At 39.4% G+C, this 13,060-nt stretch overlaps 1 protein-coding gene across 2 annotated transcripts in view; it reads left to right on the plus strand.

Annotated features, from left to right (window-relative positions):
* Window positions 1-3,186: 3,186 nt before the first annotated feature.
* SREK1 (splicing regulatory glutamic acid and lysine rich protein 1) overlaps window positions 3,187-13,060 on the plus strand; it is a 33,125-nt gene continuing 23,251 nt past the window's right edge. The window contains exons 1-2 of one of the 2 annotated variants that reach the window (XM_005492994.4): window positions 3,187-3,651; window positions 8,701-8,834. In XM_005492994.4, the coding sequence (XP_005493051.2) occupies window positions 3,491-3,651; window positions 8,701-8,834 (295 nt within the window). In that variant the 5' untranslated portion in view covers window positions 3,187-3,490. Of the gene's footprint in view, window positions 3,652-8,698; window positions 8,835-13,060 lie in introns of those variants that run through there. The other variant, XM_074532958.1, reaches the window with a different exon arrangement.

A 13,060-nucleotide genomic window follows, 5' to 3' on the forward strand; every position in this document is an offset into this window, starting at 1 on the left:
AAAGTTAGTTCAAGTTAATCTGACGTGTAAACATGTCAGCAAACTGGAACATGTGTCTGAACACAAACAGAAAACAGGAGTATCATCAGCAGTAGTTTGTACCTGCAGTCTACCATGAGTAGTAGGAGTTGTCATTTGAAGATTATGCCTCTTGATTAATTTGCAAGAGAAGGAACATTCATGCTGAAGAAGAGAAATTGGTTTCCTGTGTTCTGCATCACTAGTCTACACAAAACACTGATATCTTGGTTATACAATACGGAAAGTTACTGTGTATGAGAACAAATTTAGGTAGCACAGGCTATACAAATATATTGGCTTTTAGTGGCATTTTCATACTGCATTCCAAAGAGCAGTCAAAGAAAAATACTTTAAGGGATATTATTGAACAAAGTTATAAAAGCCTTGAAAAAAGTCAAGATAAACAGTATTTGCTGCTTTCCCCATACTCATGAGCCAGTCATTTCACAGCAGCAGGAGGCTACCAGGTGGTCAGACACAGTTTTCCCTTTATAAGTCCATATTCACAACTCCCAGTCTTCTTCTTGTCATCAGCAAGCTTGAAAACGGCTGTCAGGGGAATTTGCTCCAAGACTTTCCCAGGGACTGAGGTGGGGCTGATATCCCTCTAATTTTACCAATGCTCCTTTCCTGCCCATCTGCAATCTAGGGGTGACATTCTCCTCCCCAAACACCGTGACTTTGAAAGATAATTAGAAGTGGCCACACAGTACATTGGCTAGATTCCTCAATGCTCACAGAAACATCCCATCATGTTCTGTGACCTTGCATGTGAACAATTCCTTTAACCTGTTCTCCTCAGCTATGGGTACATCTTCTTTGCTCAAGCTTTCTCATTAGTTTCCAGGGCTTTAGATTTCCAGAGGCAAGTATTACCAGTGCTGCAGGAGTTGTTGAATGTGAAGTTAAATTTCACTTCTCATAAATTGCTTAAAACTTAGAACTATTTTATTTTTACCAAATAATGGTTAGCTCTGTGGCTAATGTTATTTTTGAAGCCTTTAAGGTTTCATTTAAGGGAAGCTGATGAAACCTTCTAATGCTTCCTTCTTTTACCTCATGTGATTTTGATTCCCTCCCCCTGCAAAGTGCAGCAAATGCCAGAGATGTCCACCTCTATCAGACCACCTACTGTCTGCTTAAAAGGTGACTTTTTGTAATGAAAAGACTTTTCTCCTGATCCTCTAAAACAGCTTTTACTGTAACTTCCCTCTGAATTACCAGTATTTTTCTACTGGTACTTGCAATTAACATTACCCAGTAAATGCTTTTTAATCCTTATTGGAAGATCACAAAACACAGTCAGACAAATGGTTAATAGTCACTCTTGTTTAACGGCTTCACCATTTTACATTTAGGTAACCTGAAATTTAAGTTTACCTCCAAAGAGCCTGCGTAATTCCTTGTGTTTTGCTAATTAACCTGACAATCAAGGTGGAAGTGAAGGAATTTATTTACATGCACAAATGCAGTTAAGAAAAGTAAAAACATCTGAGCAAAATTGAATAGTAACTTGTACACATATTAATTCGCTTTGATTACAGCTAGTTTTCTCTAGGCCTACAGCAACTACTAAGATCCAGGTCTGTTAGCCATTGAGTAGAGAGATGATGTTTGGGCACTGCTTGTACAATGATTCCCTTTCTGCATGTCTTTTCTTTTTATTTAACTTTTCTTTCTCAGTAGCTCGGAGGGTTTTTATTACAGGAGAGGGAGTAGCTCCTTAACACTTTAAAATTTTGAATGGTTTTACTAAAATAGTCATTATTTGCTCTCAACCTTTCAGTGGCAGCACGTGTGATCCAAGCATGCTTTCAGCATTAGATTTTTGGGGGTCTGGGATTGATGTGATTTTTTTTTTGCCTATTCTTCTTGAAATACAAATTCATTTATTTTTCCAAGCTAATTTTGTACTGTGGCAGGGACTGATAATTACAAAATTTAAACACTGTTTTTCTTGCTTTGTTTTCAGAGTGCAGATCAGTAGCTCAGAATTTTTTATGTACTGTTATAGGCTTTATCTGAAGGAGGGTACTGCAGTCAGTTCTGACAAGACAAGGCTCTTCCTTGTGAATTTTAAATTTGTTCATTTTTATTTTGGACCCTCCGCTAAGAGTTGCAAGGAGACTGGATAAGAATATTCATAGCAGAAATACCTTCTGCCTCTCTGCTAACCATCTTTGGATAAGATGTACTAGTGAAAGCATAACAAAATTCTATGTAAGGTTCCTATTAGTAGAATAATGGTATCTGTTTCATTTTCCACAACATATAAAAAAATGTCTGGAAGTTCCAGTTAAACTTCTCTCAACTAGAAGCTACCACAATGGCTGAATAAAAGGGATTTAAAAAGCATTTTTGTACTTTTGGAATATGGATTCAATTTAGAAAGAGAATATGAGTGCACTGATAATGATTTTGAAATAAGCCCTATCTGAAACATATGCATAAACGTACTTATATGAAATGCATCTCCGACAATTGCTTAGAATTACATTTCTGTAATGTAATGAGCATCAATAAAGAAAGCACTACCCAGACTTATCTATGGAGATTCTGTAACAACTGACCTACTTGTTCAGGGAACTGTTACAAATTTGCAGTATTTTTCAACCCGGATAGCTTCAAACATACTTCAATCTCTTCTCAGCTGGGGAATGGAAAATCTTAGAAACTGCCGGAAGCCTTAAACCTTTCAAGTGCCAAGATGCACAGCTCCGTATCACTAGGAAAGAGTGCAGTTTGATCCTTAGTAGTGATAGCCCACACATGAAGTGCTCAGCCTCATTTTCTCCAGCCAATGTAATCTTTAAGGAATTGAATTGAAACTTGAATTACAACTGCAGGCAAGATAAATTTAATTGGGATAGCGTTGCAGTCAATTTATAACAGAACTATTTACAATCCGTTCTATTACGGCCCCTTCCTGTTTAGACAGAGGGTGTGTTCAGAGGTTTATTCCCTAGAGTGATTAAACTGTCTCTTACTAAACGCGGCGACCAAGCGCCCACTTAAAGGGAAGTCTCATTTTCCTCCGGGGTCTCGCCCCTGAGGGGCCCGAGCTGCCCACGGGGTCGCCGCGGCAGCCCCTGCCTCGGCGCGCCTCAGTAGCGGCCGCCGTGCGCGCGCAAAGAGCGCGGCAGGGGCGGCCCCTCACGGGCCACGCCTCTTCCTGGGCGGGGCCCGGGTTCCGCGCCGGTCCCGCCCTACGCACGGCGGCCCGACCGGCTCCATATGAGGTGGCTCCTGGGGAAGCGGCTCCTGGGGAAGCGAGCGATCTCCACGCCGCGGGCGGGCCGGAGGCCTCGCCGGCAGGGGCCGCCAGTCCCTCCGAGAACTCTTCTGGGAGCGATCGAGTGTACCGCTAGAGCGCCCGCCCGCAGCGCCGCTCCGGCCGGTGGCGCGCGCCCCTCTTGGTGGGCGGGCCCGCGCCCCCGGGTGCGCGCGGTAAGGCTGGGCAGGCGCCGCCATGATGAACAGCGGCGGTATCGGGGTCCCGTTGGGCTTCCCCCTGGGCCCTACGTCCGTCATCCAGGTCACCAACCTCTCCTCGGCCGTGACCAGCGAGCAGATGCGGACGCTCTTCGGCTTCCTGGGAGATATCGAGGAGCTGCGTCTTTATCCCCCGGAGTAAGTGGGGCCCCTGCCGCTCTCCGCAGCTACGGAGCCTAGGGATGAGGGAGAGGCGCGTAGGGGCCGGGGGGTAGCGGGAAGGGCAGGGGCAGGAGGCTAGCGGCGCCATTTTGAGTGCGGGCACCAGGGGAATGTCACGTGGTTCCCCCCCTTTGTATGGTCGGAGCTGCGGAGAAGGAGCTGCGCCCGCACTTAAGATGGCGGCGCCGGCCCTTTTCCCTCTTTCCTAAAACCCGCTTTCTGTAGCTTGTCTGGCTCCTCGCCCACGCTGGTTGCAGGCGAGCTAGACCGGGGAGTTCCAGGCCCGCCTTCGCCCGACTGCCTTTATTCTTTTTCTTTTTTCCCCTTGTGTGAGAAGGGGCTGTTCGAACAGCAGCCAGAGTACCTGAGGTTTTGTAGCGGGCAGAGGAGGGAACCTGCCCTGCCTCGGAGTTGCCCCCAGTAAGGCTTGTGCAGTAAATTAATCCCAGGCGTCACATCGCTCGCTAAATTATAGCGGTTCGTGGTGTCAGCGGCGTGCGAGGGGTGCGCTCAAGTGGGAGATGCAGAGGTTGCCTCTCTCGAGAAGGTGATGATCAGCAGTAAAGGGGAGGAAATGAATTTTTTTTTTCTCTCGAGGCAGCAGTTGTCCTGGGAAGCGAATAATAAATGCGCTTAAAAAATTAAATCGGACTAGTGGAAAGGAGAGGGCATTATTAGCATCCCAATACGTGAGCTTTGATACAAAAATGCGCAGGCTAATAAAACTTCGTTTTGCAAAAGAGAAGAGCCAAAAAAGTTGGTGTTTATTAGTTTTTATATAGCTACATAGCATCTGATTATGTTTGAATGCCAACCATTCAGAAAAAATAACCACTTAATATGTAAAGATATGCTTAAAATGAGATATGCCTTACTGATATCTATATGGTGGATTTTTATACTGTTTTCTAGGGCTTTGTCCTGGACTTGTTCCACAGTTGGTTCTTTATATTTTTAGTTTTCTCGTGACTGAATTTGGTTTTTTGTTACAGCTGTTGTTCTTGTCTTTCACTAGGTTATATAACAGGTTTTAAGGGAAATGGGGACGTTCTTGACATTCATATACAGATAATTTCTGTACCAATATACAATTTTGTCAGGGTATATATACACATGAAATACTAAAATCCAGTACCATAATAGGGAATAACTTGGGAATGTCAAGGTCATGACGCTGATTAATTCACTTTTCAGAGATAGGATGCGGGATTGTGATTACCTGCTTTACTCTTGGTTTTATTTACTGTTATTTATGCATATATGTTAGAAGTGAGGCACTTCTCTTGCCGCATACTTCTGGACATTTGAACTGATATCCAAATAGCTACCTTGGGAGAAAACTAAGTATGCCTAAAAACTCTAATGCCTTTCCTTAGAACCAAAAAAAAAAAAAAAGTGCCTCCTGTTGACTTTCTGAAAATGTATTTAAATAACGTTGTGATAAATTCATAAAGTAATATTTGGTTGACAAGCGGCTGGGAGGTGAAGGTATCCCAAACAAAACATAGATCACTATCAGTTTGCAATACAGTTAAAAACTGAAGCTGGTTTGCAGGATGTGACAGGTCTTTTTGCCTTGATGTGTACTCCAGTATGCTAGCCACTGCCCCAGCCTAGTGGTGTTTTCAGTTTAGCAGGAGACCAGTGATACCTGTAATTGGATTCTTAGTCCCAGACATGCACAGACAGTCCCATACACTTGTAAAGCAGTTAAAGTTTGCCTTTCAGAGTAGGCCTCAAAATTACATGTGTAGCAGTGAGCATTCAAATGTGACCTTAGAAAGATTTTTGAACAGTTAAATGTTGAAAAACTTACTGAGCAACAATTGGGTTTTGGCAGAATGAGTTGTTTGGAAGCCAGGAGTTGCAAACTGTCTCTATTAGGTGTGTAATACTGCTTGCTACTGAATAGTCTGGAGTGGTCTTGACAGCTAGAACTCTGTTGGAGAAAAAACTTTTGATTTAACAAAAAGTTGGGTGATGGACTGGTTTGTCATAGCCCTTCCCTAGTCAAGGGCGAGACTGGATTGGCCTCCGTGTTCTGCAACCAGGAAGTTCTGCTCTGGTTGCAACCCAGCAGGCCTTGAGAGATGGAGACACATGCCATACCAGACCTTGGCAATGGGGTTTGGAGCCTAAAAGTGTTCTCTTCATGAACCAGAGTATTTGGACAAAGCCTAGTTTAGCATTGAGGGCTGCCACCCAAGTCAATCTCACTTGTATCCCTTATCCATTTTGGCACAGGTGGATGGGCCACCTTCACTTAAAGGGACATCTCGTCTGAGAAAAAGGGTTGTCATCAGTATAGTCCAATGAAAAGAATTGTTATATCCTGCAGTGACAGCAGTGTAGGTGAGACTTTTGAGTCAAAACACACAGAGCCTTATTTAAACTGATCTGCACAATTAATCCATAATACTCTATTTTAATAAGTTATTAATTTCTGTCATATCTTCCACACCTCACACACCCCACCTCCCTGCCCCACCACCCCACCTCCTTGCCCCACTTGAGAAAATTTGGACAGTTGGAGAAATGTTTTATAGCCTTTTTTTTCTTACTACCATGGATTTCTGAAAAAGTCCTTCTTAGGTAATACTTTGGTTGATTTTTATTCTGTTAGGAGATGAATGTTGCTGTCTTTCTACAAAGTGAGACAAAAATGGTAGAAATGTCCCAATACTATTTAGATATTTATTTCCTCTTAATTTTTTTTTTCTAAAGAGACTAACTGAATTTTAGTAACTTTGAATCAGAGATATACAAGTTGCTTTTTGACGTCAAGGCTGTGTTACCTAGGAGAAAGATCACGAGTCTCCCTCAATTCAGCCTCAGTAAAGGCTAGCAAAATAAAGGTGACAAAAGGAATTCGAATAGGACTTGAATGTTTTAGCAAAATGTCCTCTTAAAAAGGCTGATGGGAAGACTTTTGAGGCCCCCTTCATAAAAAGAGAGAACTCAATCACTGTTCAACCTTCTAAAATTTTAGATCTCTTGGTTCTTAATGGTTTCTCTTGAGGCAACTTTGATGTGTTTTTAGTAGAGAGCGACACGTTGTAGAGAATTTCTCCTTTCTGACCTCTGGAAAGCGCTTGGTATCAAGAAGTCTTTGTATGGCCTCATTTGCACCAGTGTTCAGACAGCTTATATTTAACATATTGTCCACATAGCTTTTGTGTTCTAAATCAAGGAATACAGGAGAGTAAATCTTACAAAAACACGCTTGATAGTGCAGGCTCTATAGATGTTAAAATTTATAGGGATTACTGGGGAGATCTGAAACTGCATGGAGCAGAATTATATTTTTGAGTTGGCAATGAAAGCAAAAAAGGAAAAAAAAGTCAGGAGATATTAGAAGTCTTCAGCAGTGTGGACCATAGAACCTTCAGTGGTGACTTCAGCCATTTGGGTTATAATACTGAGGGATATATCTAAAGAGAGACAAGCAAACACCATACAGTGATGACAAGAAACTCCAAGACATGAGTTCCTCCCTTCCCTTAGAGTCCTCTCCCCCACCAAACCAAAGCAAATAAAGAAAATACTTTGTGGTGCTCAAAGAATCTCTAGAGTACTGAAGAAGTCATAGCTGGCTGTCACCTCTGAGGCTAGAAACTCAGAGATCTCAATGGAGATCTTACAGCTAGCTCCGAAGCTGGTCTGTGCAGTTAGTTCCTTCCTGAGTGTGGAAACTTGAAATGGTAAAAGCATTATCCACCACAAATAAGTAAAAGTGAGCAGAAGTGCAGTCAATCTTAAAATGTTTCTCCATATTGTATGACGTTTCTGTCTCCCACTCTCTGTTTAGTTTTTCTTCCCCTATGTTGTCTTTTCTTACAGAATTTTCCATCATAGATGTTTCTGAATGCCATTCTGAATTTGGCCATCTCTAGATATTATGCATTTGTGCTTCTGTCCTGGTAGCCAGAAGCATACTACTCTGCCTGCTTGAGGCTTACATTTTTGGTTTATTCTTATAATTAATATGATGAAATAATGTGTCTAAAACTTCTGATTTGTATTTAAATCCTGAAATCTAATAGAATTTCATAGAATAACTGGGGAAACACATCCTTGGAATTCGAGGGGACTCCAAGATGGGTTGTGTTAAACTTGAACTGCTGCTGGTGATTCCAGAAATTTGGCAAATGTTTCCATTTTGGTTGAGACAGGACCAGGGTGAAACCTGTGTAGCGTTTTTTCCATGATTTCAAATGAATCTGCTGATATTCCAGGAATACAGTATTCTCTCTTTGAGTATTTACCGGTACTTCCTTCATGCGAAGAAGTAAGCTGCTAATATAAAGGTTACAAACCTTGACTAGGGAATCCGTTTTTAATGCAAACTTAGTTGTTTTGATCAAGATTGCAATGTTTCCGCATTTTCTCTTGGCATACAGTGTAATGGAAAAGTGAATTACAGATTTTCTTCCCTTTTGTAGCCATATGGTGTGGTGCTCCTACTTCCTCCAATGGTTCTCCATGCTACATTGTGCTGAACTTTGGCAAATGGTTTTTGTTACCTTAGTCAGCTAAGACGCAGTATTTGAAAGCCCTCTCAAGAATTGTTTTTATCTTTGTAAGAATTAATAAAACTACTTTGGTGAAAGCCAGAGAGAGAATATTGATTATTACAGACTAGTATCTGAAGTGGCTTGTTGTCTTTCCTAAAAAAAAAATTTTTCAGGGAAAAAACAAAGATAAACTATAAAATATTTACTGGCAATTGTAATTGTCAAGTAAGTATGCTCCTTCAAATAGTAATTTGAAATGTACTATTCAGTGTTGTGTAGCCAGTTAATATAAGAAAATTACTCTTGTTAATTAGTGATTTTGGCGTACGTAAGTTTTCTTTGAAAAGTTGCTCTATCTTTTTTCACTGATACAGCAAGTGGCAAGTTGGTAGATTTCTATACTTTAGGCTTCCTTTTCTATGAAAAAAATCTTTTTTTCCCTAAGGAGTAATAGTTAAAAATATATCCATACAGTTATGACTAATTGTTATTTTTTCCTTTTATCTTGCAGCAACGCACCTCTTGCTTTTTCCTCCAAAGTATGTTATATAAAGTTTCGTGAAGCATCAAGTGTTGGTGTGGCCCAGCATCTAACTAACACGGTTTTTATTGACAGAGCTTTGATAGTTGTGCCCTGCGCAGAAGGTTAGTATTTTAGAAATTCTTCTGTAATGTTGGTCTTTGTTGTATTTGTTAATTGTTTTAAGCTTTCTATGTAAGGTGATGCTCTGTTGTTGTTTTACTTTATTTGATTGCTTTTTGGAAAAAAAAGCCTTGATACAAAATTGAAAACTGAATGAAAAAAGCCCCAGTTATACATGTTTAATTGAAATTCAGCATTGGCAAAAAGACAGTTGGTTTAAGTTATAACTCAGGTTTCTGTAGTTATTGCGTATTTTGAAGGAAAAGAGAGAAGAATAATTCCTTCTGCTATTGTTTGTGTAGGCAGGTGTATTCGCACACAGAGTTCTCACTGAAGTCAATGGAGCTCTGGGAAGATCAGGCAATTCCCTGATACTTAACATTGCAGTTTGAATCTTAATGTATCACCTTTGCTGTAGAGACTTTTTTGCTGATTTGTGCTTTTTTAAAGATACGGATTATTTCTGCAGTTTTAGAGTGAAATCCAGTTTTGTCTTAGAGATGTGGTATACTCATTTGGCCATTTTAGAGTCATCTAATCCAAGATACTTAGCACTCAAAATACTGTTTGAATATAAGTGTTTATCTGCTAGTTTAATTTTTAAACTTTTTTCTTTCTTGTTACTGTTGAAAATGTTACTTCATGTGCCATAAAACAATTTCCTTATGTATACTGGTACTCCTTTTTGTTTTGGGTATTTGTTTAAATATGCAGTGATCTGTCTAGAATGCTCCCATCATTAAATGTTCTTAAGAACATTACTAATGTAATGTAATTACATTAAAAGTCTTCATGAGATGAAAGACTTGATTAATACATTGACAGATGTTCCTTCCCCTAGCTCTGAGGCCATGCTTTTATAGATGTGTTGAGTACATGATGATTTGTGTTCTTAGTAGAAGCATCCGAGATTTGAATACAGTTACGTGAAGCAGGGTCCTGTGGCAGGCATATCAATGGATTTAGGCAGAGCCCCATTGACTTCACTGGGATCACTGTGGAATTTAGCCTCTGACTGATAGCTGGACCTTTTGCCTCCTTGGAATGGAATAATTCCAGCTGCTGGAGTGAACCTGACTTTACTTGCAACTTAGTTGCTGTTTTGCCATGAACAGCAATATGTAGAGTGATTGAACTGTAAATTGCAACAGATCAAGAAATACCTCTTAATAACATCTCTAGCTGCAAGAATCAGGTTTTGGTTCAAAAAAAAATACTATTGACTTCTTGCAGTTTGTTAACAATGGTCCCAGAGTACCATGTTTTGGTGTGTTTGCTGCATCATGATCTAGATAATGTGAGATGAGTGCTGCTATAATACTCATTTGGGATGTTCTTAACAAACTGATAGGTCTCAAAAATTTCACAAACTATAAAAGTACTTTCACTAGAGGCTATATTGACCTGCAGTGTACTGCCTATTCTTGTAGCTTTCTTAGGCAGGTCATACAGCCCATACGTTTATCTTTGTAAAGTCTAGGTTTTTAGTTCCTTTTGTGTCTTGTTTTGGGGACTCTTTGTTTTCATATTTTTAACTTGTTCTTAAACCACAAAGAGAATATTGCTGTATGCACTGGAAGGTGTGTAGAGGCTAAGCGCACCAGAGTCTCCAATTGAAGAATTGCCCCATAATAAATAGGCTAAAGATTATTCCAAATCTTAGTTTTATATTTCATCAGTAAGATCTTAACACTGGTTCAGTATTACCAGAGAGGGAAGATGGCTGCCTAATGAGGGAACAACACTTCCTGGTGTTTTTCTTGTGATGAGATCACTGCCTGACATGATATGGCAACAGGCAGGTAAAGCTATATTTTCCTGTGTCTTCTGTGGTAGACAGTGAATGAAAGGAGAATAAGTCAAAATTCTGACAAATCTTGTTCCAGCTCTATTGATAACTGGCTGATCAGGCATTTCTGAGAAAATGTGATCACTGTTCAGAATCATTCTGGACTCCTCAAAAATGTGTGCATAATTAGGTGAACAAGGTTTTGAGATTGCTTTTTTGATGTCAGAATGCTGTTCTCTGTAACTTTGTATCAGAATCACTCATTTATAAAAAGATGTGAATTTATACAAATTTAACTTTCTGATGAATTTATTATTGTGTGGAATAAGTATGACTTTGGAGACCATGGCACAAAGGTTTTTTCACTATGTATCATACGATGCACTGTTAATGGAGTCAGTGAACTGGATCATGGGTTTTAAAAGATGGCTTTTTATCCTACCAAGAGGTAAAATTATACCATTGACCAACATTCCCAGTAATAAACATTTAATGTGTGAAGTTAAACATAGGGGAGAGGTAAAATGGAAATCTAAAACCATGATTCAAAAAAATAGAAAAATACCTGACATTTGGAGTGTATTTAAAGAGTGGTAAATCAAGGAGGATATCACTACAGAATGAAATCAATGTATGTGACGTTTGATGAACAAATTAACAAAAATGTTATTGTAAATGAAGTAAGACCATTAAGCTGTGAAAATACAACTTTTTGTGTGTGTGTATTGGTAGGTTTTTCTTTAAATATGCTTTGAAAATGCAAAGATGAAAGCTAAACAAAGATACCACCCTAATCTTTCTAAATTTTATGTCCACATTATCTGGTAGATGGATTTTGACTATTAATTTGGTTTTGTATGTTTTCTCTGTGTGATATTTGTGCATTATTAGATGACTAGACTGGCCAAGGCAGACCTGTTACACTTGCCTGAGTTAGGCATTGTTTGCCATGCCACTAAACCTGCCGCCAAGTGAAACCTTCATGGGGGAAATGAGATCGAAGTCTGACCTGCTGAAGATGGACGCCCTGTCTCTGTTTTTATTTTATTTTGCTTTCTTTCCTTTGTTTCTTTTATTTTTATTTTATTTTGTCCCTTTTTTGTTTTGTTCTGTTAAATCTCTTTCCCTTGTACTTGTGAACTGGTACTTCAGTTCTGTAAAATGATGTTTGTAAAGGGTTCACAGTGTTTGATTTTGAAGTTGACTTGAAGCTGCTTATGAATGGTGGATGGTATACAGAGAATTTAGAATATGATTTGTTTTTAGTGCTCTGAATTTAGGATAAATTTGATTTGGAATTTGTTTAAGTATCTAAATTGTGTAGATGAGTACATTGTGTCAGACAGGAATAGTGTTTTGAGATGCAGTCTTCCATATGTTGTGCTTTATGAGTTTATCTTGGAAAAGGACAGTTAAAACTCTTACTTCTGGAGAAAGCGACTTTAGAAAGTAAAGTTATAATATTTTTCTGCTACTTTCCCTCAGCAGAATGTTCTATTTTATGTTGCACCAGCTATTTAAAAGAAGGTTTACTATTTATGTCTAACATGATGAGTTTAAAATAATTATTTCTGGAATTGAACTTTTATGAATATTGACTGTCATAAAATATTCGTTTACTTCTGATGAAACCTTTCTCCAGTGAGGTCAGTTGGTAGTAAGATTTCATAAATTTTTCTTTCTGTAGCTCTCAGAAAAAACTATTTACCACTCATAAGTACAAATGCAGCCTGAAGTTTTGGTTGGAGTGTGTAATGTGAGACACCTTGTCTTTTAACACTGTTACTTGTGGGAAGATTGAATCAGTTATCTTTGTGTGTGTGTGTGTGTTGCACTTTTGACATGCTCTAGTGGTGATTATTTCAGGAAGATGTTTTTAAGAAAACATTTAAGTCAGGAGAAAAAAAAAAGGGGTTTTTTGCAGTCATCTCAGAGTCCCAGAAGCCCTGGCAGTTCATACTGGAGTGACTGATCCCTGAAGGATGTTCTTCTTGTGAAACAGAAGTCTTGGTGGACAAAGTGGTGTGTCTAGTCCTCAGACACTGCTCTTCCCAGCCAGCTGCACTGGGATCTCTTGGTTTCACTCCTTTCTCCCGACTCTGCACTGCAGCTGGGAAGAGCTTTGATTTGTCATCTTTGTTGGATTTGGCTGTGACAGTTGTAATTGCCAGTAGCTCTAATCTCTTTATTCCCTTCTGCTAAATCCACTAAGATTCATAAGTTGGATCTAATAGAAATTATTTTATTTCTAATCATACATGTTCCATTGATGTAAAATAGAAGGAAAATAATGACCTTTTTAATGTTTAAAGTAGACTATGAACTCTTCACTGTTTTTAAAACAAGCAAACTCATTGCAGGAGCAGTTTTGGATGTGAGAGTTAACTGTAGGTTTACTACAAAGAATTGGAAATTTATTTCTTTGGAGCGCTTGAGGAA

This window comes from Zonotrichia albicollis, chromosome Z (assembly GCF_047830755.1).
Source record: "Zonotrichia albicollis isolate bZonAlb1 chromosome Z, bZonAlb1.hap1, whole genome shotgun sequence".
Lineage (NCBI taxonomy): Eukaryota > Metazoa > Chordata > Aves > Passeriformes > Passerellidae > Zonotrichia > Zonotrichia albicollis.